Genomic DNA, 25,678 nt, shown 5'->3' with positions numbered 1-25,678 from the left:
TATTTATTTCTTCAATTACAGCTTTGATGTCCCATGTTCTAATAAGCCTTACCCTCTCTTCCCAGGTTCCCTCAGGCTAAGCGGCCTCCCTGTGACCCCATCCTGACCACAGAGGCCTGGAGTGTCTGTGTCTGGTTCTGTGCTCCTCCAGACCAATGCCTTCTTAAGGACCAAGCCCCAGTGTCACTACAGACATACGTCAGAGATATTACAGGTTCAGTTCCAGACCACCACAAAAGGAGACGAATGAAAACAAAATCACAACATACTACAAGTTATAGATGCCACAAAGGCAGTGCTTGTAGGAAACGGATAGCTATAAATGGCTACATTGAAAATGATCTCAGATCAATAACCTAACTTTGCACTTTGATGAAGGAGAAAAAGAAGAGTAAATTAAAATCAAAGCTAGTAGAAGGAAGGAAATAGTAAAGATTAGAGAAAAGATCAAGAAATACAAAATAGAGAAAATAGAATCATTGGAATCAAATTCCAGCATCCACCTGGCACCTCAGATTATGACCTTTAGGGTCTTTGCAGATGTACTTATTTATGTTAAAATGAAGTCGCACTGGAGTAGGGTGGACCTTAAATCCAATGACTGATATTCTTATAAGAAGCCCACAGAAAGACAGAGGCAGAGATTGGAGTGATGTAGCCATAAACCAAGGAACACCAAGATTGCTGGAAGCCACCAGAAGCCAGGAGAGAGGCCTGGAATTGATTGTCCCTCACAGCCTCCAGATCTGCTGATACTTTGATTTGAGACTTCCGGTCTCCAGAACTGTGTTTTAAGCCAGGGGTCCCCAACCCGCAGACCATGGACTGGTACAGGTCCGTGGCCTGTTAGGAACCAGGCTGCACAGCAGGAGATGAGTGGTGAGTGAAGCTTCATCTGTATTTGCAGCCACTCTCCAGCGCTAGCATCAGCGCCTCGGCTCCACCTCAGATCATCAGGCATTAGATTCTCATAGGAGCACCGGTCCCTGGTGCCAAAAAGATTGGGACTCGATGTTTTAAACCACCCAGTTTGTGGTCATTATTATGGCAGCTCAGGAAACAATGCTATCTGCCCATTTTTCTATCTGGTGCCTTCTCCTTCTGTCTAGTGTATCTGGGAACCTTCACATGTTGAAAGCTAGTCCTTCGTAGTTAAATGCATCACAGATATCTTCTCAGTCCCTGGCTCATCTTTTTAATTTCTTTATTTTTTAGGTGTCCAAAAGTTTGAAATTGTGACTGAGTTTAATCGTACCCAAAACTGTCCAATTATTCATTTTTTCCTTGTCAAGGGTGTGTTTTCATTTGCCAAGCAGTTAAAGCTGGGGTATGGTTCTCCTCCCTGACGCTCCTCTCCAGGCCATGATCTCCCTGCTTTCTGGGCTTGGGACTCTGCCAAACTACCCCTCCTTCAGTGCTCTGTGGGGGAGGGGTGGGGACAGCTGAGTGTGAGTCAGCAGGCCTGGGACTGCTAGGGGGGCGGAAGTGGTCAGTTCAGTTCCTGGGACCAGCTGTGTGGGTTCCTGGTGAGGGGCAGAGGTGGGGCAACTGGGCAGTTGGGCGGGGCAGGAACAGGGTCAGCTGAGCCAGTAGGCTTCGGGTCCCCATGTGCTCACTGCCCGGAAAGTGTCCACTGGGGTGAATCCAACCTTCCCACTATCCCACCCCCACACACCCCGCTCCAGCCCAGGTTTGCATGAGTACTCCTATAATGGTTCCACTGACCATAGTGTGCATTTGTGAAGCACCTGCTTTGTGTGAGGCCCCGGATGACCATGGACACACAGCTCTGCCAGTTGGATGCAGTGATCAGCTTCATGTCACAAGGAGAAACTGAGGCCCAGAGTGAGGCGGTCCGGTGCACGAGTCACTCTACGCTGAGTTCAAGTCACCCAGAATCCCAAATCCTTCTTCTTGTTTGGCTGGGGTCATCTCTGCCCCTCAGTGTCCTGTCTCCCTGTCCCTGTCTCTCCTCTACTCTCTGCATTTTTGCTTTTCAGTTTCCCATTCTCTGTCTCTGCCTCTCGCCCTGCCTCCATCAGCACCACACTGGGCCTACCCCTCATTCCTTCTAGGGGACTGGGACATGCCCAGGCAGGTCTGAGGCACTCCTTGTAGAAGCCGCTGAAAGCCTGGTGGCAAGCTGCCAATGTGGGAAAGAGCCGGTAGGCAAGTTGAAGAGGGTGTGGGGGAAGGGCTCCTTTGGGATTTCAGGCACAGCGCTTTGCCTCTTGACCTCTACCCAGGCCTGTCACACTCAACATGTACCATGACAACCTCAGCATCTTCCCCCAAACCTTGGAGTTTTTTTGTTTTGTTTTGTTTTTGTTTTCCCAAACCTTGGATTATGAGGGATGCATAGGAGTGCTCCAAGCATAAATGGGGGAGGGGGGCTTATAGGCAGAGGAGACAGCCTGGAGTCAGCAGAGACATGGGAACAGGGATTCAAATGCCCAACAGAGGAGTCTGGCTTTCTCCTGTGGGTGAAGGGGAGCCACCAGGAGTGTGGAGAGGCCCAGGCAGGTCCCTGGAATGGGGTGGACTGAAAGGGGGACACTGGCGTCCCAGACCCTCACCTCAGAGTAAGACCGAGAACGTCCAGGCTAGAGCTGAGGGAAACTGTTGGATAGGGCCAAGCACGGCCTCTCCGAGCCTTAATCTAGAATGAACTCTTGACATCTGTTTTGCACCCCTCAGCTGACTGTGTGTCCCCTATGACAACTGGGACCTCTGCACTTTGCTCGCACACTGGAGCCCCCATCACAACTGGATCCCTGATGTGTCCCCAGCCCAGGGCCCAGCTCATAGTAGGTACTTCCTAAGTGCCTTGTGTGGCCACTCGAAGAGGAGATAAGTCTCCAGAGGCAGGGAAGAGGCAGGGTGGAGGGCCTCTGCTGAAGGAGCCCTGCCCTCTGCCGCATGTTGACCTCTCTGGGGAGGTTCTGGGGCCTCCCTGCACCCCCTGCTGGCCACAGGTTGGAACATCCAGTACTCAGCCTCTCTCCTGTAGTTTATTGCATACCCTATGTGGAGCCCAGGGCTGTGCTGGGTACAAAGAACACAGGAGACCCTAGACAGACCCGACTGTCCTCCCTGGCTCCCATGGACCAGAGTATGGGACCTGGGTGGGGTGGCACCCAGGCAGCTGTGGGAGCCAGAGGAGGTACCTAGACAGACAGGGGGGCTTCCTGGAGGAGGAAGTAATTATAATTGTATTTATAAAGTAGCTACTATGTGCTAGGCACCCAGTTAAGGGCTATAAAAGCAGAATCTCATTGAATTCTACAAAACTCAAGGAGTATGAGGAAAATGAGGCTCAAGGAAACAAAGTGAGCCCTCCCCTGACTTCTCATGGATGGCCCTTAGAATAAAACACAGACCTCCCCCTAGGCCGTCACCCCTGCTACCTCTCCCATACCCCTCCACACCCCGCCACCCGATCACCCACTCGCCACTACACACAGCCTTGTCTCTTGGCCTGCAACACAAGAGTGTAGTTGGGGCTTTTCCTGAGCAGAGCAGCCAAGGGGAGGCAGGGGTTTCCATGGGGCCAAGGAGGTAAGGGGAGGCTTCCAGAATTGGGGAAAAGCATCACTCCTCTAAAAAGGACACACAAAATACCACAGTCCATCCCGACAGTCACAGGAGCGTCTAGGTGTCACTCCCTGGACGGCGGCCCACACCCTGAGGCCAGGGAGAGGCTTTAGGAGTAAAGCTGGCAATGGACACACCCTCTGGGGGTACAAAAACCCTGAGTTCCTGGGACTTCAAGGAGGCACCTCCTTCCCTGACACCCACATTCCCCTAGATAAGACATTGTCTTATTGCCAAAGCCCCTTTATTTCAAAGGTTTATTCTTTGAAAGCCACTGACTCTGGAGTGTCTTCATTCCTGCTAAGGACAGACACAGGGGAATGACTGAGTCTTGTTTCCAGTCTTCTAGCTGCTCAGCTTCAGAGAAGCCAGCCTGGCTTCACGTTCTAGTCCCTTCTCTCCCTGGCCCTGACATGTGGGACAAGGGGCTTCAACTAGCAGAGCCTCAGTTTCCCCATCTGTAAAAGATGGTAATGGTAGCCCCTCACAGGGTTGTGTGAGTGAGAATTCTGCACACGCTGGGGGTTGATACAATCATGATTCAGATCCTGGAGGGCCCCCTTGCTGTGTGACCATGGGTGAGTTACTCAACCTCTCTGTGCATCAAAACAAATACAGTGCATTGTGAGGGAGACCACTTAGTACAGAAATCCTCTCATCATTATTCATTCAGCACACTTGTAGCAGCCACCACAAACGGAGCCCCAAGTCACACACCAAGGACAGAAATTCTGGTGATTTGAAGCCTCTCGGCCCACTGATGCCCCCCAGGCTGAGGGTGACCTGGTGGATGCCAACTTCTCACAAAGACACGCAAAAAATCACATCTCTCAACTGATTTATTTGCTTTCTGGAGTGTCAAGTTTGGGGTCTCCAAGGCCCCAGCCCCCAACAAAGTCTAGCAGACACTTCCCCAGCCTGGGGTCCCAGGCATGAAGGTTTCAGGACAAGGCACTCAAGGAACTCTGGGGGTTGGGGAGAAGCCACCCCGAGGGTGCTGGGGCCCGGCCCTTGTTGGGTACAGAAGATACAGTCACTTTGGGCAGGAAAGGTTTTTCTAGAGAGAGATTTATGACAAAATAGAAACCTGAGATTTTGGGAGAGCCCCCAGAAACATGCTAGGAACCTCCCAGGCAGGCAGAAAGCCAACTCCACCTCCCACGTTTCAGGTGGGGCCTCCCACAGTTCGAGGATTCCAAAGGCCTGGGAGCGGAGAACTTGCTCCGAACTGGCTTTCTCTGCTATTTCTTAGAGACAGTGTGTAGGACACAAAAGCCACTTGCCCTAGGCCCCACCCCTGCGAACAGCTCAGGTGACCCTGACATTTCTCTCCCCCACACTGGGTAGTCGGGAGCCAAGGCCACCTCCCAGAGCATGGGGTCCCATCCCCCTCTCTCTGCCCTGTGTATATAGGAGAGGCAGGCACTTCTGTGGGTCTCTGGGCAGTTGAAGGGAAGGCTTGGGTGAGGAGATGGAGATGAGAAATGGATTTTCAGGGCAGGGGGAGTGCAGCTCGGGGCTGGATTGAAGCCCTTGAGGTTTGGGAGTCCCAGATACTCAGCTTGTGACAACTGCTCCTGAACCAGAGGACAGGGCCTCTTGGCAGGCATGTTCAGCACCCATCTATGAATTAACTTTCAAGATGTGACATCAGTATATGCCCCTAACCCAAATAGCCATTCTGCCATGGGTCTAAGAGGGACCCTGGCTTTTAATGTATTTTCTCACCCAGCAGCAGCCCCAGGTCCTTATGAGGCACTTGTGCCTAGAGAAGGGAAATTTAATTTGGAACGTGAAAACAAAGCCCTTTTCAACTCCTCCAAGTCTGTGGATGCCATGGGATTCATGGCTGTGGGGATTTGGGCTGGGGGGGGTGGGCGGCGGGGACAATCTAGCACTAAGGTGGCCTGCCTCTGCCCCTATAACCACCGTTAGTGCCCTACACTGGGTGTATGCTCACAAGGGCTTCTAGCGGTCTCCAGGTGGAAGCTGGGGTCACAGAGAAGAATGGGGCTTTGTTCCATCCCTAAAGGGGAGTTCTGAGTTCAGACACTCCAAGGGGTGGAGAGGTCAAAGGTCAACAGTCTAGACAGTGGTGGTAAAAAAGAGGCCAGTATGGTGGGCGGATTTCCCTGAGCAGCTCCCCTCCCCTGCTTGGTTACCGCCCAGGGGTCACAGGCATCCTGGTGTACACACACCCCAGCTGGCCCAGCTTCTAGGCAGAAACTTCTAAGATAACAACAAGGCATCTCAAATCTACTTTTCCAGCTGTCCTCCTGAGCAAGCAGTTTCTATTATAGAAGTTTCCATGCCAGCAACAAGCGGGGAAGCTGAATACTATTTTCCTTGCTGAAACTATTGCAATCTAATAATTTCCCCCAAAGACCTGACACCAATTTGCCCCTGGCCTGGCCCCGTCCCTCCTAGTGGCCAGGGGACCTTGACTGTTCCTTGACTGAGCCAGGTGGGCCAGGTGGCACCTAGCCCAGAACACCAACTCAAATTTCTCCTTCTTCCCACCTTTCCTTCTATCCACTCCATCTTCTTTCTTTTTCAAGCTACATACTCATACACATACCACTACCATAGGGGCTATGGTATAGTGCATACCACTACATGCAGAGGCTCTAGCATCTTAAAGAGATGCTGTTTCCAGATGCCCAGATCACTCTCCCTGTCCCCATTCCCCAACACTACCCACAGGGGTTCACCAGGGAGAGGCCCCCTCAGCTTTCCTACAAGACCCTCCTACCCTCCCAGCATCACTTCTTACCATCTCCCCACCAGCCTTCACACCGTATCCCTCAGCCTATCTTTCCATCATTAACACTGCCGCACTCACTTCTCCTGGCATCGCTCTCCTCCATGCCTGACAAGCTGCACCCATTTCAGAGACCCATCCTTTTGTCCCTTTCTGTGTGCCTTCCACCCTGATTTGAGACTCTGAAAATGACAAGGGACAAGGAGTAGGACCTGGTTCCCCCTTCTCACGAAAGGACATTTTAGTCTGAGACCCAAAAAATGCAGACACATACATCATAGACTGAATAGATGAGTTTGCCCACAAGAAAAAGATTAAAAATTTAAAAACAGGAGAAAAAAAAAACTGGCAGGGAGTGAGTGAAATGTTTAATGGCTATCTGATTAAATAAAAATGAGCTAAATGCTCTGCATCATGGACAAAGACAGGATTCCGGCTCAACTCGAAGAAATCTAAAACCAATGCTGGAACACAAAAATGACACACACACACTCAACAATGACCAGACAATAAGTTACATCTCTAAGCTGCTAAATCACAGGGTGCTTCAAACAGAGAGGCGAAATGAGGACAAAAGAAAGATGAAAATGTGTAATTTGGGGAGGGTGTGTCTGGGTTCCAGAGGGTGCCCAGCTAAGCTTGGACCTGGCTCACCTCCAGTCACCACCCCCTTCCTCATCTTGTTTAGATTCACTTCCTCTTCAGAGCCCCATAGATCAGACCCTTGGGGAACAGAGCTAGATGGAATGTGTTGTTCTGAATAAGACCTGTGGGGGACCCGCCTGGCCTTGAGCCCCCTACATTCAAAAGAGCCACAACTTCTGCTCGTTCTGCTCACAGAAGCCAGCTAAGGGAGCAGATGCAATGACATCTCATACACCAGATTTCTTAGGAGACTGCAAACTCAGACTGAGGACATGGAGAGGGTGTTTCTGGCAGAGGGAGAGCTGGCATGGATAGGGGAGCAGAAGCCCAATCATTTCAACCTGCCAGGCATAGTTCACGCCCACTGCCAAGCATCCACCCCAAGTTACCCACCTGTGCCCACTCTCTCCCTCCAGAGAAAGGCCAGGACTCAGAAAATGCCTTTAACTCATAAACCTATCAGTCTGGTTCCCAAGTGATGCAGAAGCACAGCAGAGGCAGGAACCACCCTGGGCCTTGGAACTGGAAGGAAAGAGGGTGAATGCTTAAGAAAACAGAACGAAACACAAATCTCAACTGTTTTAAAAAGAACTGCATGCTGGGAAACACCAATGTGCTCCAAAACAGCATCAGATTCCAGCACACTTCACACTTGGGGAAATAAGAAAACTGCATGTTCTCCAAAAGATAGAAGAATACTTCCAAAACATGTATTTTTCTCTATTGGCTTCATGGTTGCTGCTACCACCTTGTCCCTCTGATGGTGTCAAGGTCCAGCTGAATTTAGTTACCTCCTGGGGGACATCACTCTAGTCCCTGGCTGGTAAGTTCAAAGTCACCAGAGAGTGAAATAAAAATTTACTCCCGAGTCTGAGTGTGTCTCCCAAAACTGTCTACACGAAGGTCGTTGGCTGCCCAACTGCCCTCCTGCTCAAAAGTGCCAGCACATATGGAGTTCAGCAAACTCTCGCCCCTGGGCCCTGATTTGGGGCCCCTCTTAAGGAGAATAAGAAGCTGGTCCCCAGCACTAAGGCTGAGAAAATCCAGACCAGATGTGGGGTGGGTTTGCAGCTGCTACAAATTTTTACATATTAAAAAAAAGTCATGTGCATGTCAAAATGACAAGGCCTGCTTTCCCTTCGGCAGTTCTGTTCCAAAATTCATGGCTAGGGTGTTGAAAGGGTCAGCCAACCCTTTCAATCTCCTGGGGCAGCAGACCCTCCCCTCTCCCATGGTCTGGCCATGGGCCCTGCCCCATCCTGGCAAGGGGACCTCAATGTCAGTTCCCAAACAAAGATACAGGTCCGATTTGGAGGAGGGGGCAGGAGGCAGAAGGGGCCGCATCCCAGGAAAAAGACACTTTTGTTGTTGGCTAAAGCCTGTGTTTTAACCAAAGGGAATATAAATTGCTCTGTGCCCAAACTAGAACTATTGTTTTAAAAAAGAGAATAATAATTTTAAAAAACCCACACGATATCCAATGGCAGCCCTTTCTGGGCTGTCTGGGTGTTGGGACACGGATCAGGGCAAAGACTCTTTGAGAGGCTTTTAAGTTTGGGAAAAGCAGTCACAGGATGGAGGGAATTCTGGAATCTCTTCACCAGAGACCTAGAAGAGCAGGTAAATAGGTTGCCCCAGACGTGAGAGCAGAGAAAGCGGAGATACACCCGATCGGTGTTCTCTGAGGAAATCTGCACCCACGGGCCTCCCAGCCATCATGGCTGTGCCCTCAGATGCAAAGAAAAATAGAGAAAAAAAAATCTTCAGCTGCCTCCTTCAAATTGATCAGCACTTTTGCAGAGAAAGAGAGAGAGGAGGTGTGTAAATCGAAATATTTGATCCAAATCAGATCCTCAGCCGAAGGCTTTGTCTCTTCCTGGGGTCCCTGGAGGGATGAGGTCTTGGGAGGCCTGAGGCACTCTCAGTGTTTGTGGCGACAGTTGATTGTGTCTTCTGACTGCTCCAGGACACCCAGCATCTCCTCGATGATGGCCCGCAGTGCCCTACCCAGCTGGTCTGCGTTGTATGGCTTGCCCAGCGGGGGCACATGGACAAAGGCTGAGCGGCCATGACTCTGGTACAGAGAGGTGTAGTAGGTGAAGTCGCAGAGGTACCTAAGCCGCAGGGTGTGGGGGGCAGGAGGGAGACCAAAACAGGGTCAGACTAACAGGACAGCTTTTATCCAAACTCCCTGTAAAATCCCCAACCTCACCAAAAGTCCACAAGATGGAATACTGCTTCTCCTTCCCTAAGTTGGCAAGAATGATAATTCCTAATGCTGGTGTGCATGAGGGGAAGTAGGCAGTGTGAGATGCTGCTAGCAGGGTTGCAAATTGCCCCAGGGGAAGACAATGTAGCAGGCTCGCAAAATTCTAAATGCTGTCTTTATAATCTGGTATTTCCAGTTTTTAGAATCTACCTTCGGGAGCCATCTGCATGAGGGCACAAGAAAGATAAACAAGGTGTTCACTGCAATGTTATTTATCGAAGCAGAAGAACAGGAAGCAACTTACTAGGGTCTGAATGTTTGTGTCTCTCTCTCAACACACATACACACAATTCAGGTGTTGAAGCCTTAAACTCCCGAAGTGATGGTATTAAGAGATGGGGCCTCTGGGAAGTGAGAGCCCTCATCAAAAGTGTTAGTGCCCTTAAAAAGAGATCCCAGAATGCTCTCACTCCTCCTACCACGTGAAATCATGAGAAGCAGGCTGTGCGGAGGAGGGTCTTCATCAGAACACTGCCACGCTGACACCTTGATCTGGAACTTCCCAGCCTCCAAAACTGTGAGCAACACACTTCTGTTGTTTATAAGCCCCCCCACCACCCCATATTTTGTTATGGCAGTTCAAATAGGCCATGTATGATACAACCTAAGGGTCCACTGACAAAGGAGTGGCTTAATAAACTCTGGTTTATTAAACACAGTGCAATACTATGCAGCCATTTACAAGCATGTGATAAATCCAAAGAAAGACAGAGAACTCACTAAGACCCTGTCACATGTTCACAAGTGAAAGTGAGGAAGGAAACGCTTAGGAAAATGCAAGCCATGTAACCCCATCCACATAAAAGCAAAGCAAAACAGGACAAAATCCTAAAGTAGCACATCAGGTATTCTGTACATGTATGGAAACATGTGGGTGATAGAAAAGTTTCAGAATTTAAGTCTGATTTAACAGAGGGATCGCTAGGGGGAAGGAGGGAGGGCAAGAGAATTTTTTTTACAGTGGGAATATATGAAAACATATTCCAGAATTATTTGGCAACTTAAAACTAGTTTTAAAAAGAGACTGATGATAAATTCAGTGACTCCTACTTTTAGTCAGTCAACTGAATTTGCCACCTGCTGCCTTCGGGCTGGAGAAGTATAAGAAGTATTGATAAATCAAGGTACCTGGTGCTGAGAGGAGTAGAACAGAGGACACAACTTGGTCTGGGACGTTAGGGAGGCCTCTCTAAGAAGGTGACATGACATGTGGGAGCTAAGACCTGAAAGAGGCCTTATCTGAGGGAGGTGAGCCTGGGCAGAGGCCACAGGTTGAGCAAAGACCCTGAGGCTAGAGTGAGTTTGGTGTGTTTGAGGAACAGGAGGAGGCTCATTTGTGAGTCTGAAATTCAGACTCTAGAAAGTGGAAGCAGATGAGGGTGGAGAGGTGGGCGGGAACCAGACCACACAGCACCTGAGGATGTTGGGGAGACGGTGGGATTTTATTCTAGGTGCAGTGAGAACTGTAGAAGCGATTAAACAAGAAAGAGTCACCGTCTGACTTAAATTTATAAGAGACTTATAAGTCTCCCTCCCAAATTCATGTTCACCCAGAATCTCAGAATGAGATCTTATTTGGATATGGGGTTTGGCAGATGTAATTATTCAAGATGGGGACATATTAAGACTATGGTAGGTCCTAAATCCAATGACTGGAGTCCTTATAAGAAGGCCATATGAAGACAGAGGAAAAGATTAGGTGATGTATCTACAAGCCAAGGAATGCCAAGAGTTGCTGGCAGCCACCATAAGCCTAGAGAGAGGCAGGGAACATATAGATTCCCCCTTAGAACATCAAGAAGGAAAGAACCTTGCCTACACTTTGATTCTGGACTTCTAGGCTCCAGAACTGGGAGAGAAGAAATTTCTGTTGTCCTAAGCCACCAGGTTTATGGTTGTGTTATAGCAACCACAGGAAATATTAGAGAAATAGACTGCTCGGAGGAGAAGGGCTGTTGGGATTGGGTAGAGGTGACAGGAGGAACACCAGGGAGTTGGCTGGGGCAGCATCCAGATGGGAGATGGCAAAATGGGCAGCTCCATAAGTAATGAATTCCAGAAGCAGAATCAGTAGGACCTATTAAGTGTATATACTTAGTTCTGTGGCTCATGCATGGTGAGTGCTCAGCACAGAGGCCAAAGTCAACACATTTGGCTTGTTTAACACCAGCCTAGACTGGTAGAGGAGGGAACCCCCTACTCATACCCACCCCGTGGTGCCCTACCTGCCGGCATCTTGCGAGATGGTCACTGACACATCCAGGCCCAGTGTAGTGACCCTCTTACATACAGCGTCCATGTCGATGATAGAGTCAATGCTTTCAGGCCCATCCTCCACGCAGCACTGGGAGCCAGGGCAAAAGCGGCAGTTGTCCAGCCCTTTGTAGCCCTTGTTGTGCCCACACTTCTCCAGCGTGACTGTGGTAGCCATACCTGACACACCCACATGTACCACCAGCTGCAGACAGACAGGCAGGGCTTAACAGGGTCTGTCCATAGGACTGGGGGGTCCTCCCTCCCCTGCCAAGGAGAGGGCAGCATCCTCACTAGGCTCAACCCAGGGTTACACTGTTTCTGACTTCTTGCTGCTGGAATATATCCTGCAGTCACTCTTGCAGAAAGGTATGCCAAGCGAAACATGCAAGGATGTGAAACATGCAAAGATGTTCATTAAAGCTTTGTTAATACAATCAAATAGTTGAATGACTTAATTAGCCATGTGTAGGGTTTGGCTAAATTATGAACTACTTATGTAGCTGTTAAAATGCCCAAAGAAATTCTATAAGGAATGATCTTTAAGACATATTGCCAAGTGCAAAAGACAAGGTATAGGAATCTAGCCTAAAAATAATGAAAGATGTAATAACCTCTTAATGGTCACTTCAGTGTTATTTATAAAAGTGAGAAAAAACATGGAAACAAGTGGCACTCCCAATAATAGAATAGTTATTTACTAAAAATTACCCAGTGATTAAAATAATGTTTAGGGAGAATGTTTAATGACTATGTGATTAAATGCTCAGGATAAAATATTTATAAAAAGTGGGACACCAAACTGAATACAGTTTAACATCGACTATCAATTATTGGTTTGTATGCTTATACACAGAACGGGCATGGTAAGAAAATATGTGAACATTTAAAATACAGGGAGACATGGACCACGCATGTGGCTACCGAGCACCTGAAATGTGGCTGGTACAAATCAAGATGTAAAGTGTAAAACACACCAGATTTCGGAGACTGGGCACAAAAAAAGAATGTAAAATGTCTCATTAGCGATTTTTTTTTTAATGTTGATTACATGTGATCAGAGCAGGAACAAAGCCACACAAATCATCCTGGTGTGGGGCGCCCACCTGCAGGTCCTGATGAGGAAGCACCTGCCTTCGCCCCACTCACCTGTGGGCTATGCTTCTCCCACAGGGCGGGGATGAGCCTCTGGACCGTCTTGTACTCGACTGGAATCTCATATACGTGCAAGTCCACACTGTCGCCAAGGCCCAGCTTCTCCAGCTCCTAGAAGTGAGAGCAGAGGGAGTGTTCTGGCATTAGGTGAGGGCTGCAGGGACAGTGGTTACCCTGGAGATAAACTGACTTATCCTCAGAAAACAGGTGGGGCTCCTGACACTGTGCAGAACATGGGATGAATGTGCCAGTCCACCCCGAAGCTCCTCTCCCATCCACTCTCCTCAAACTCTGTGCACGTCCATGAGCAGTGGTATGATATTGCAGCCTCTGGTTTGAACTCACGGACATGTTACTTAACCTCTCCAAGCCTGTTTCCTCATCCCTAAAATAGGCATAAAAGAGTACTTACCCTGCAAGGTGGTTAAAGAATTAAATGAATGAATTCACAATAAGAGGTCCAAGCAATGCTTGGCACATTACAGGTGCTCAAATGATGTTGCCCGGTGTTACTAATGTTTTGGTTGTTGTTTCACTTTCCCCTCTGTTACGCCTGGTAAGAACTATAGACGTGGTGCGTGGCACATAGCAAAGTCTCAGTATACATTTCTAGAGGGATCCAACTCCCTAGGGAGCGCCGAACCATATGGGGCAAAAGGTGGTTTAAGAATGTCATGAACTATATACAAAAATGGGCTCTAGATCACTGTGAGTATACTTTTCTAGGGAAACACTGAAGCTTTCCTCAGATTCTTAGTGTGCTCCACCAAGGGTCTGCCTGTTAACTCCTTGCAGGCAGAGGCCACCACCTTGCTGGCCTAAGGCGCAGCACACAGTAGGCCCAGAATCAAATTTGCTGGAAGAATAGTGATTCTGCCAGCCCCAGTACCCAGAGGTGGGCAGAGATGTTTGGGGATGAAGGTTTTGGCTCAGTATGAAAATATGAGTATTCTTAGTAAATTATTCATAGTAAAATACTTCAAATAATGATTTAGGTAGGGCTGTTTCATATTATTCTCAGATTTCATGCAGTGGTTTTAAAATGCTACCACTGTCGGACATTATCCAGTTCTGTGGGCGGGTCCTAGGAGAAGCATTTTTTGTGACTGGCCTTGCTGATTTTGCTGTAGGTGAGTTCTTGTCTCTTGCAGTGGCTTCTACCCATGCTGTCCCAACTCTGCACCCAATCACTGTAGTTACTTTGGAGAATATCCGATGCCTGGAAAGGCAGGTCCCTCCTCACTGGTAGATAATTATAAACTTCACCTCAAAGAGGGTGCATCAGGTTACCTGGAGACAAGGACACTTTGAGTGTGGGTGGGGCATGATGGTGCATGGCGGGGATTCTCAAATGTCAACGCCAGGAACTGGGATCCTGTCCCTCTGGCCAAGCCCAGTGAACCAGGAAGGGCCCCCCCACCCCGAGAAATTCCACAGCCCGACAGATGAGGGCAGAGTGCAAACCTGCACCCCAAACACTGGCGTACGAGTGAACTGTACAGTGCTGCTGGGGCAGATAGCTAGAGAGACAAGCGGGCTGTTTTTGTGTAAAACTGATTTTAAAACACTTAAAATATGCTAAAGAATAAGCTTTGTAAAATATTTCACTTCTCCCACAATCATTTTTCTCGGTCACTTCATATTTTCGCTCTTTGTGCTCCCTTTTCATCTAAGCCTCCGCTTCCTGGACTGTGCAAAGAGACCAGGGGGGACATTCTTTGAAGGGTTTGAGGATTTGTAGACAACGCAGGCACATGCTTGCCAGCGTGCAACTGCAATTTCTAGGCTACTGTATTGCTTTTCACACATCAAACCCCTGAGAAGTGTTGGAGATCTGTAATCACCATTTCAGGTCCCCAATTTCATAAACATTTACCCACGTTCTGCACACTGCACACCACAGTGATAACTTTGGCCAAACATAAACAGACCATCGTTTGCTTGAGGTTTGCTGGATATACCAGGGTTTTGTTTGGCAAACTGATTTGGAGACCAAGTCCCACCATCTCCCATCCCACACTGCCCCAGCCTCCTGACCCCCAAGGCAGAATCTAAAATCACATCACGCCCTTTCCCTGTTCCCACCCTGTTGTGGCTCCCGCTATGCTCAGAATAAGATTCCAAATCCCACCATGGCCCACAAGGCCTTTCGGGGTCTGGGCACCACTAACCCCCTTGCCTTCTTCTCCCGTCACCCCCGTTTTGACTCCTCCAGCATCAGGTCTCCCACATACCCGCTCACTCCCACCTCAGAACCTTAGCACCGTCTATTCTGTCTGCATGGAATACTCTTTCCCTCACTCTCCGTTCAGTTGACTCCTCCTTAGCCTTCGTGTCTCAGCCTCCTCTCCAGAGAAGACCTCGGGATGCCCAGCCCCCTTTCCATGCTCTCTTACCCTACAGGCTGGTGTCCTTGCCATGTGCACATGGGAGGTGCTTGTTGAATGTCAGCTAAACAACTGAGCAGCTCAAGCTTGGACTGCAAACACACACAGACCTAGGTGACCCTGCACACATACGGGACCCTCCTGAGGGTGCCTTGCCTTCCTCAACTGTAAATAGGTATTTGGACTAGCTGCTGGCTGGGACCCCTCTTTTCTACATTTAAAAATAGCTCCTCACTATTCATAATCTCCAAAAATTAGAGAAAGCTCAAGTGTCCATCGATGGATGAAAGGATAAACAAAATGTGGGTTCCTCACACAGAAGACTATTACTCGGCCATAAGGAGTGAAGCACTGACACACTCTACAACATGGATGAAAACTGAAAACGATGCTGAGTAAAAGAAGCATCACAAAAAGCCACATGTTTGATTCCATTTACATGAAATATCCAGAACAGGCAAATCCACAGAAAGCACATTAGTGGTTGCCAGGGGCTGGGGGGAGGGTGGATGGGGAGTGACCGCTCAGGGGATGGGGTTTCCTTTTGAGGTGATGGAAATGTTCCAGAACTAGATAAGAGGTGGTGGTTACATAACATTGTGAATGTGCTAAATGCTATTGAATTAAGCACTTTAAAAATGGTTAGTTTTATGTATAAGTTTAATCTCAATTTTAAAAAAGTAGCTCTTAATTGCATGAATGGTGGAGGGTAGGAGGCAGGAGTGTGGCCTCCAGAGGTGACCAGATTTGTTCCTCCCCACATTCACTGGCTTTGTGACCTCAGGCAAGTCACTCACCCTCTCTGTGCTTTAGTTCCCTCACCTGTAAACAGGATTAACAGTAGGGATTAACCCACGTCATAGGGAGGAAAAACAAAATAATACACATGAAAGGCATGGCACCTAAAAAGCACTCAAAACATACTAACTTAACTATATTTTAAAATGTAAATGTGCTTCCTTTAAAAAAAAAAAATCAAAGTAACTTCTGGCTAAAATGGAGCCATAGGACTCAGATTTATCCTTCTGTCTGGAACCACTGGGGGGAAAATAAACAAAATGTGTAAAATAATGTTTTAGTTGACGAGTCAAAGCTGAGGTTCTAGAAAGGGTAAGATGGCTACAATTTGCAGGGAGAAGTCCCAGAGAGAAGATAGCTGGAGGGAGAGAGAGGAAAGAGAGAGGGAGAAGACGGGAGAAAGTGCATGTGGTGGGGGGAGATAGAGAGAGATAGATGAATATTGATCCACAGATCTTTTGAGGGTCCATGGACTGGTGGGCACATACGTGTATGTTGAGGCCAGACAGAGAGAGCTACTTGAAAGTATCAGAGGGACCGACCCTCAGAACTCGCATGGGGCTAGAAATACTTGGTGTCCCCACCAGCCAGAATGGAAAAACATAAAGAAGTGAGCCCTGGGAAAAATTAGCCCTGGGAATAAAAACTGCTCTGGTTCTGCCTAACAAAACTTAACAGCAAGCCTGAAAGCATGAAACTGTTTCCAGCAACTTAACAGTTAATAGCCCAGAACAAAGCTCAAGAACATTTAGAGGCAATACAAAAGTATTCAGCATGCCACAAGGTGAAACTCACAATGTCTGGCATGAAACTGAAACTTACCAGGCATGCAAAGGTTGCCAGGGGCTGGGGGGAGGGTGGAAATTACCATCCAGAAAATTACCAGAAAATTACCATCCAGAACAAGGTGGAAAATCAATCAATAGAAACAGGCCCAGCAACAACAGATGGTAGAATGATGAAATAGGCAGAAAAGGGCATTAAAACAGCATATTTTTTAAAAAGCCAGACAGATCAAGTTTGAAGCCACCTCACTCCAAGCCCAGGTCCCAGCTCCATACTTCAGAGGTGTATTGTTAACAGCGCAGGCACACACACCCACTCGGATCTATACACACCTGAGAAAACACATAGTATTTATTTTTACATCAACTGTATCCTTTAGCAACTATGTTTTCTCCGCTCAGCCGGTGGTTTTAAACATCTAGCTACATTGTTACATGTAGATCCTTTTCATTCCTTTTTCCCTGCTGCATAATATTCCATCTCAGAAATTAGCTGCTATACATTTAAACATTCTCCTACACTGGAATATTTAAGTGGCTTCTAATTTTCCTCAATTATAAGCCATACTGCAGCAAACATCCTTGTGCACATTTCTTGCATAATATATAAGGCATAAAAGCTAAGAAGTAGCCTTGCTGCTTGGCAGGATCAGTACCTATTTATAAGTGATGCTGTCAAATTAAAGCTGCTTTCTGACCTCAGACTCAGAATATCTTAGAGACAGGGGAAAAACTTTAGGGTTTATAAATGAGTCTTCCCCTAATTCCTAAGAGGACACCTACTGAGCTCTTTTCTGTCTTAAAAACATATTCAATGACACCAAAAGCACAGACAATAAGAGAAAAAAAGAGAAATTAAACTTCACTAAAATTAAAAAAAAAAACCCACTTTTGTGTAAAGGACACAATAAACAGTGAAAAGACAGCTCACAGAATGTGAGAGAAAATATCTGTGAATCACATATCTGACAAGGGATCAATATCTGGAATATATAAAGAATGACTACAATAACAACAACAAAAAACCCCACTAACAACCCAATTTTAAAACAGGCAAAGGAGACAGACATTTCTCTAAAGAAGATATACAAATTGACCATTAACATACATATGAAAAGATGCTCAACATGATGAGTCATTAGAGAAATGCAAATCAAAACCATGAGATGCCACTTAACATCCACCAGGATAGGTGTTTTTGGTTTTTTTTGTTTCTTGTTTTTTGTTTTTTTAAGAAAAATAACAAGTGTTGGCGAGGATATAGAGAATCTGGAACCTTTGTGCACTGTGGTAGGAATGTGAAATGGTGCAGCTGCTGTGGAAAACAATCTGGCTGTTGCTCCAAAATATTAAACACAGAATTATCATGACTCAGCAATCCTACATCAAGGTATAAACCCAAAAGAATTGACAGCAGGGACTTGAACAGATATTCATATACCCATGTTCGCATTTGGTTAATGTTCACATTAACCAAAAGGTGAAAACAACTCACATGTCCATCAGCTAATGACTAAACAAAATGTGGTATTTACATACAATAGAATGTTATTTAACCCTTAAAAAGGAAGGAAATTCTGACACATGCTACGACATGGATGAACCTCAAAAACATGTTGAGTGAAATCAGACAGACATGAAAGCACAAATACTGTGTGATTCTACTTATATGGGGTCCCTACAGAAGTAAGATTCACAGAGACAAAAAGAACAATGCTGGGTGCCAGGGGCTGGGGAAGGGAGAATGGGAGTTAGCGTTTAATGGGGACAGAGTTTCAGTTTGGGAAGATGAACATGTTCTGGAGATGGAGATGGTGATAGTTTCATGACAATGTGAATGTGCTTAATGCCACTAAACTGTGCACCTAAGAATAGTTAAGATGGTAAATTTTATATTATGTATATTTGACCACAATAATAAAATGACTTCGAAGAAAAAATTTTAGATTATATTTACCTTCCTATCTAGTTAATTACAGATAAAAAGCAAATTTGATATAATGTTAACATTTGGGGAATCTGGGTATGAAGAAGACTTCTTTGCACTATACTTATAACTTGTTAAAAAAAATTTTTTTTAGTGGAATGGGGACAAAGTGGTTGCTTTCCCTCCCACCCTGCCACCACCCCAGCCAGGGATGAGAGGAAGTCTCCAGCAAAGGCTTCATTTTGGCATAGGGTAAATCGTCTCATCTATCCTTACACCCCATAAATCATGACCCCAGTTGTTCTTACCCTTCTGTTCTCTACTGCTTGAAATTTTCCTGCCCCTCCCCGCCCCCCACTCCCGGTGTCTTTTTCCAGTGGCCCTGGCAGTCTTTTCTGTCAACAGAAAATAGGTTGAAAGGCCAGGAATTAAAAGAATCCATCTCTTAGGCTGTCTGAGGACTTAAAAGGATCACCTTTATTTGTTCAGAGTTTGTCAAAGTTGTCCCCAAACTGATTCCTTCACAAGACCAAGCAAATCAATTTGGTGGCACAACCTCTGAAGGCAGAGAGACCAAAGTTGCTCCTAATTTGATTAGTGACCAATCCAAGGAACCCTCTCTGGGGAACAGGAACCCTCCCGGTGGCCACTATGACATGTGATGTGTCAAAGTGGGATGCCTGGCTCAGGGTGGCAGACCCTCCTTACCAACACTCTCTGCCCGCTTCTCTAGCATTAGCAGGATGGCTATTTGCCCACGTTAAATCTTAGTGGTAGGAAATGAGCTGGCATCACCAGGGAGCCATGGGTGAGTCACTGTCTTGACCTAACCTTTGCTCCTCTTGTCCTCTGGGTGCCCACCTAGCCCCTCCCCAACTGGGGGAAAAAATTCAAACTATCACTGTCAAAGACATGCACACACCCCACGGACAGCAGCCCCACAGCGAGGCGCTGAAGACCCTGATGGAAGCGTCCATGCTGCTTTATTCTTAGGGAGCAAACCCTGAAACCCCCCAATGCCAATATCAATGGGAGGAGAGGCAGAGTCAGGAAAAGAGCCAGTTGCTCCCCTGCACCAATGGAGCCTGAGCAAAAGCAACCAGCACACGAGGGCAGAGAGGCCGTGGTGTATGTTCAAGACCAGGCAAAACTCCTCTCTGGTGACGGACAGCAGGATGACAGCTGCTCCTGGGTAAGAATGGAGAGACAGGAGGGAATGTTTTGGGAGGATGGCAAAGTTCTCTATCTGATCGAGGTATTGGAGACATGGGCATATTTTTCTCCAAAGCGATGAGGACACTGAAGATTAGTATGTGTCATTTCATGAAATTTAGTACCCAGTTTTAAAAAGAGAAATGGAAGGTGAAAAGCAGCTGTAAAGTTTGTCTGAAGTTACGAAAATGGGTGGTCCATAATCTCATTAAATATGTTGCTTGTGAACACTTTCTATTCCAACAGGGCCAAACGGTTCTCTTGGGGGGCCGGCGGTGCACCCCAAGTCCCACAACACTTTGCAGCAAGTGCTGAGCACACACCGTGAAAGGAAGGGAATGGGCGCCCCAGACAGTGCATTGTCTATACCCTGTCTACCTGACAAGACCCTGCTGCGCGGCTGACCGATTCCCTTGACCCCACAACAAAGACCCCCTTTGTTCCCTGGTTAATATCCTTAGCAGGTCTGTCTAGACTCACTGTGGCAGTAATTGTCCCGTGATGTCACCAGGACCTGTGACCCGGCTCCTCCTCGGCCGCTAGGGCAGGGAATGCTCCAGACGGCCACAAGCCAAGGGAGTCCCAGTCCTTGGCACCTACCTGGGCCTCCTAGGAAAGCTGGTATCCTACACCACCTGGGAGAGATGGGACATGTGAAAAACATAGTCCCTCCTGCGAAAGGTGCTGAGGAGCACCATCCTGGAGAAAGATGAAAGTGGGGGTCACTCCTCAGTCCCCACAACTCCCACCTCCTGATGTGGCTGGTGGGAAAGAGTTCACTCTCCACTGGGGAGCAGTTCAACCAGGGCAGGAAAAGGAAGGTCAGATAGGGGTAGGGTGGGAACAAAAGAGAGAGATGGAGAGAGATGAGTGGGGAGGGAGGGAGAGACTGAGACTTAAACAGAGGCCAAGAGAAACAGAGACAGAGACAGAAGGAGAGAAAGACAAACAGAAACAGAGATGGAGAAAGATACAAAGAGAAGGTGACACAGACACACAGATTGAGAAAGACAGAACCATGGAGTCAAGAAAGAAACTAAGAAAAGAGACAAATTGTGGGGGGAGGGGAGGGGGAAGGAAGGAGAAGCAGAGCAGGAGGGGAAAAAGGGGAGAGAAAAGGGAGGGGAAGAGAGGGAGAGAAAAGGGGAGAGACCGACAAGGAGAGGTTAGCTGGTCCCTGAGAGAGGAGGGGCTCCTAGAGATGGCAACTTGGGCTTCTGAAAAATCAGTTGGGACAGGAAGTAATGCTGCTCACTCCAGATAACCAAACCCCACCTCAGCTGACAGATATCAGCTGCTCCTGCAACTCAAGTCTGGACCACACCAAGCACACTCGAGGCCTATCTTCTTGAGATAAGTTTGACCCATCCAATGACTACACTCTTCATGGGCAAATCTGTTACATCCAGGGCAACTGAGAAGCACCCATGGCAACTCAGGGCAACCCCAAGGTGGATCTCACAGATGCTGAGCTGCGCAGAAGACATGGGACCCCAGCGCAATTCCATTAACACGGAGTTCTAGCACAGGCAAGATTCACCTGCAGTGTCAATAAAGTCACCAGAGAGGTTTATACCTGGCTGGGGTGGTGGGGGGGTGTAGCTGGGAGGGCCACTGAAATGAGGAAGAACAGAGAAAGGGCTGGAATGTTTTAGATCTTGATTCAGACGCGGGTGACATGCATGTGCATAAAATTCCACGGAGTTTACACCAGTGCATGCATTCGGAGGATGTCTGTGCCACTCGTCTTTTAAAAGGAAGAAACAATCAGATCTGGGCAGGCTGGCATCTTTTTAGCCGGGGAATGGTGGAGAATCCTTTCTTGTTCCATAAACTCGAGGAAGAAAATTCAAAGTCTTTTAGAGGTGAGGTCTGGAGAGATGACCAACTAAAACAGAAGGGGTATTTCCCCTCCAGCAGCAGGATGAAAAGCTGCCATCCCCGCCATACCAGTCCCAAAGCTTGAAGGGATTTCCAAAGATTGTTTAATTGATTTTTCTCCTATTTAGATGCAGATCATCGTGTCTGGGCTTAGGAATTCAGACACACGGCTTTGTGTCCACTCAGCCCCGTGAAGGCTCCGGTCTGAAACTCGCACAAAGCCAGACACACACGTCTTCAGAAACACGCTGTTTCTTTTTTGTCTGGGGCTCCAGGGAGCGGGTGTGACAAGCAAAGTCTCGGACATGCTCTCATCTGCAGGGTCCTGGGGACCCTGTCCCTCTCTCCCTCTTGCAAAGTGGGGTGAAAATTTAAAAAAGCAAACAAACAAACAAACAAACAAAAAACAAAGGAAAGTGGCCAAAATGTTTGAGGTCTGGAGTAGGGGGGTGATAAAAAAGGTGGGGGCCCCAATTAGGGGTTGACCCATCAAAGTTTCAACTTGGATTTTTCTCAAAATTCAGGGCTCTGGAGTGGAAATCAGGCAATGCTTTAGATTAAGCAGCTAATGGGCTACGATTAACTTGAGTTTGGCTCTAGTCTCTGCAGATCTGATTTATATAAGGAGAAAATGTTTCTCTTTCTCTCTGCCCATTGTTCCCCTGTCTATATCCAAATGCCCCATCTGACAAAGAAAATAGAAGGCTTGTTGGCTGACACCCTGCTCAGGACAGTGGGAAAGACTCCCCGCCAATCTGCAGCTTTCTCCTATCCCAGCTGCTAGGAGGCGCCAGTGAGGGTCACTGCACCCCCTCTATATACCCTGGTCCCCTTCCAACCTGGCTGGGGCATAGGGCAATTCTGAGGCAATGCCCTTCTGGTTTTCTGGCTTTGTGACTTCAGATAACTCTCTCTAAGCTTCAGTTTCCTCATCCATAAAGTGGGTGCAGGAGTAACTGCTCCTAACCAAGCAGGGCTGCTAGGAAAATTCAGAGTGCTGGCCTGTAGGAAACACTTGGCCCAGAGCAGCGCTCAACACATGTAACCTACAGCAGTTGCTATCTGGGAAGATGCACACATCAGACTGAAATTATTTCGCAGGAAGCTTCACAGGAGATGTTCTTGTCGTAGATTCTTTCCTTTCTTTGGTGCCAAATATTTCCAGGGGGATCCCAACCCCAAGCCTGATTGCTACCCTCCGGATCCTAGTTACCTGGACTGCAATCCAGCTGGCATTCACGGTGTGCTCCCCAAAAGGGCCAAACCCTGAAAAAACAGTAAAAGCATCATGTCACTGCAGAGTGGCCCTTCCTAGCCTGCCCAGAGCCAGGCTGCTGCTCTACCTGGAAGAAAGGAGCAGGGAGCTGCAGAAGCTCCCTAGGGGCCTATCCCTAGTTTTGGGGCACACCCATTGGGTGCCTCAGAGCTTCCCCCTCCCTTACGAACACTTATCTGCTCTTAAGAAGCTGTATGTCCTTTTTGTCCTCACCTCCGCCTGACTCTCATGCACAGCAAAAGGCCAGTGGCCTCCTTTTGCCCCAGCAAAGGCTGGCCTTGCTCCTTTTTCAACTTTTTCCAATGTCTTTGACCCAGCATATAATTATTTTATCACTGTCTTCCTATGTGGCCTCGCTCCATTCTAGAAATGCAAGGGGGCTGTAGGCGCTCCTTGAGTCACTGAATGGAGGATGGCATCCACTGAAAGGAATGCATGTGGTGTCTCCCAGGCCACGCTGTCCAGACACCATCCCATCTCTTTCCTCTCCACTTGCTCAAACTCCAGCCCCATTTACAAACCAAGACAGTCACTTGGAAATGTGCTAAGTGTTCTGCATGCACTGTGGTATTCAGCTTACTGCATCCCCTTTTAGGCATGGGTGTTTCCTGGCCTTATTTTACAGAAGTGAGACTGAGGCCCAGAGAGGTGAAGCCAGCTGCCCAAGGTCACACAGTGAGAAAATGAAAGAGCTGGGATTCAAATCCAGACCCATGAATCCATAGCTTGCTTCCCTCTTCTCGTTACCCTGTCACCCTGTCTAAAAAACAAGCATCTCCAAGAGAGGCGGCCCTGGAAGTGTGGGTGACTCCGGCTGGGCCGAGGGTCCCAAGTGGTGTCTAGCCCTGGGAGGGATGCTGTGCCCTAGAACATCAGGTTCCCCCTCCCCACACCAACTTGAGTTAGGACCTCTCCACTCCCTCCCTCTTCTGCGTGGACTGAGTAGAAGTCCCAGCTCAGCCACTTACACAAACAGGGTGACCTCTGTGAGCCTCAGTTTCCCCCTCTGCAAAATGGAGATTGTTTACATTTTATGAGTTTATGCAAGGAAAATGCCCTGTTGGGTAGCTGCCTGCATAGTTAGCACTAGAGCAACAAATAACTAGTTACAGGAGAGCTGCAAGGGGCGGATGACCCTTCCCCCAAATACACACACCTGTTAGTCACGTGAGTGGCTTCTTCTATCTTCCTGGGAATTACGGGACCAGTCCCACCCTCCCAGGCCACAGAACACCTGTGTGAACCTTAGCCCGATTTCCCACCCCAGCCCCTCCCAACGGCGTGTTAAAATGACCCCCCAAGCCTCAGGCCCGGCGGAAGTTAATGCCCACGTGGCCACGAGGTGGAGTCTCTTCGAGGAGAAACAGTTTCGGGGAGTTGGTGACAGCGGGGGTCGGGCTCACCCACAAACAGCCTGGGCAGAAAAGATTTTGACCAAGACTGTCCCTGGGACAACTGGGACAGCGCCAGGCACCCAACGTCCCCCGGGCTTCAGCTGGTCTGCCTCGCGGGAGCAGCCCCAGCTTAGCGCAGGGCTCAGTGAGCAGTGGCTGGCAGAAGGTTCATCTGTCACCGGGGCACTTCCTGCCCGCAAATCGGCCTTTGTCCCCTGGGGCCGGGGATGGGGACAGGCCCGACCTCGGGAGGGGCGAGAAGGAGGAGTCCAGTCCAGCCCAGCGGCCAGGCTGAAGGAATAGGCAGGTACCCGAGGGTCACTACCCGTGTCCACCCAGGAAAGGAAGGCCAGAGGGGCCTGCTCCGCGCGGGGCACTCGACCGGACCCCCTCGCCCCTGCCAGCCGCGACCGTGACCCTGGAACGACAAGGGCTCCCCCTTCAACTTTCTACGTCGCGCGGACCGAGCTGGGCTCCCGCGGGCGATGACATCTTCCAAACCTGGCACGACTTCCAGCACCTGCCCCCTCCCGGGCCACCGCTGCCCTCCCGTTCCCGCTAACCCCTGGAGCCGCCTGCCCCGCCCCGCCCGGGCCGCCGCCATCAGCGCGTACCCGTCACTACCACCGCCTTCCGGGGCTGCTCCATGGCGCTCAGGCAGCGCCTTCGACCCGTTCGAGTCCGAACTGGCGAGTCCTACGCCGCAGCCGCAGCCGCCGGGCCCGGGGCCACGCCCCGGTCCCGCCGCCCGCCCCGCCCCCCAAGTCCGGCCCCGCCCCCGGCCGGGCCTCTAGGCGTGCGCGGCCCCGGGCCGGAGACGCAGCATACGCAGCCCCAACCCCAGAGCTCCGCTGGGGGCTCCCAGTTCCGTACCCACCTCAGCCTCAGTCCCGTAGGGTGTGGCCACCTAAACTCTGTGAGTCAGGAACTGGGGACGAGCCAGTGATTTATTCCACAAATGTTCATTGAGTGTCTACTATATGCCTATGGTGATGAATTATTTGGGGCCCTTAACTTTCCTGTGTTCAAGGCTCCGTTATTCACCCCATTTTACAGATGAGGAACCTGAGGCACAGTTCGAAAGGCCACTCGGCTTGAGCCTCCTGGTGTTACAGAAATGGCATTCAGGCAAGGAGGTTGATCTGGGGAACGGAATAAAAATGTGAAAACTTGGGTGGTGCCAGAAGGTTCTCTGCAGGCTCTTATGTTGCTAAGGAGGCTGATGTGGCTCAGAGAACTTACCCTCCCCTTCCTCCACCTCCCCACACTCACCCCACTCAATCAGTGATTCTCCAAGGGCCTAATACGGTCCCACCACAGGGCCTTTGCACTTTTGTTCCC

At 48.8% G+C, this 25,678-nt stretch overlaps 1 protein-coding gene and 1 long non-coding RNA gene across 7 annotated transcripts; both read right to left on the bottom strand.

Moving 5' to 3' along the window:
- Positions 1–4,415: 4,415 nt before the first annotated feature.
- On the bottom strand, positions 4,416–25,075 carry PGPEP1 (pyroglutamyl-peptidase I). Of its 6 annotated transcripts, none has more exons than XM_039867878.1 (6): positions 24,952–25,038; positions 22,881–22,933; positions 20,387–20,485; positions 12,629–12,788; positions 11,495–11,727; positions 4,416–9,114 (listed from the first exon to the last, which is right to left on the bottom strand). In XM_039867878.1, the coding sequence occupies exons 5-6, from the start codon at positions 11,698–11,700 to the stop codon at positions 8,922–8,924; spliced, it is 399 nt and encodes a 132-aa protein (XP_039723812.1). In that variant the 5' UTR covers positions 11,701–11,727; positions 12,629–12,788; positions 20,387–20,485; positions 22,881–22,933; positions 24,952–25,038; the 3' UTR covers positions 4,416–8,921. The 6 variants fall into 6 exon arrangements, with proteins under 6 accessions (XP_039723812.1, XP_039723810.1, XP_039723807.1 ...); XM_039867876.1 differs by having other exon boundaries at positions 12,672–12,788; XM_039867873.1 differs by lacking the exon at positions 20,387–20,485 and having other exon boundaries at positions 12,672–12,788; positions 24,952–25,075.
- Positions 15,707–18,246, bottom strand: LOC120606559 (uncharacterized). The gene is made up of 2 exons (XR_005653913.1): positions 16,893–18,246; positions 15,707–15,886 (listed from the first exon to the last, which is right to left on the bottom strand). It is a non-coding gene; the product is annotated as an uncharacterized LOC120606559 (long non-coding RNA).
- Positions 25,076–25,678: the final 603 nt, after the last annotated feature.

The sequence above is a fragment of the Pteropus medius genome, unplaced genomic scaffold, assembly GCF_902729225.1.
Source record: "Pteropus medius unplaced genomic scaffold, Ma_sr-lr_union100, whole genome shotgun sequence".
Taxonomy (NCBI): Eukaryota; Metazoa; Chordata; class Mammalia; order Chiroptera; family Pteropodidae; genus Pteropus; species Pteropus medius.
This window is presented reverse-complemented; position numbering and strand designations above follow the sequence as displayed.

Excerpts from the sequence above, each read along its gene's own strand:
- PGPEP1 (XM_039867873.1), bottom strand. The coding sequence starts at position 24,985 with ATGGAGCAGCCCCGGAAGGCGGTGGTAGTGACGG. Across the intron at positions 11,728-12,671 it reads GGGAGAAGCATAGCCCACAG|CTGGTGGTACATGTGGGTGT; the intron begins GTGAGTGGGGCG and ends GTCTGTCTGCAG. Across the intron at positions 9,115-11,494 it reads ATCTCGCAAGATGCCGGCAG|GTACCTCTGCGACTTCACCT; the intron begins GTAGGGCACCAC and ends CCTGCGGCTTAG.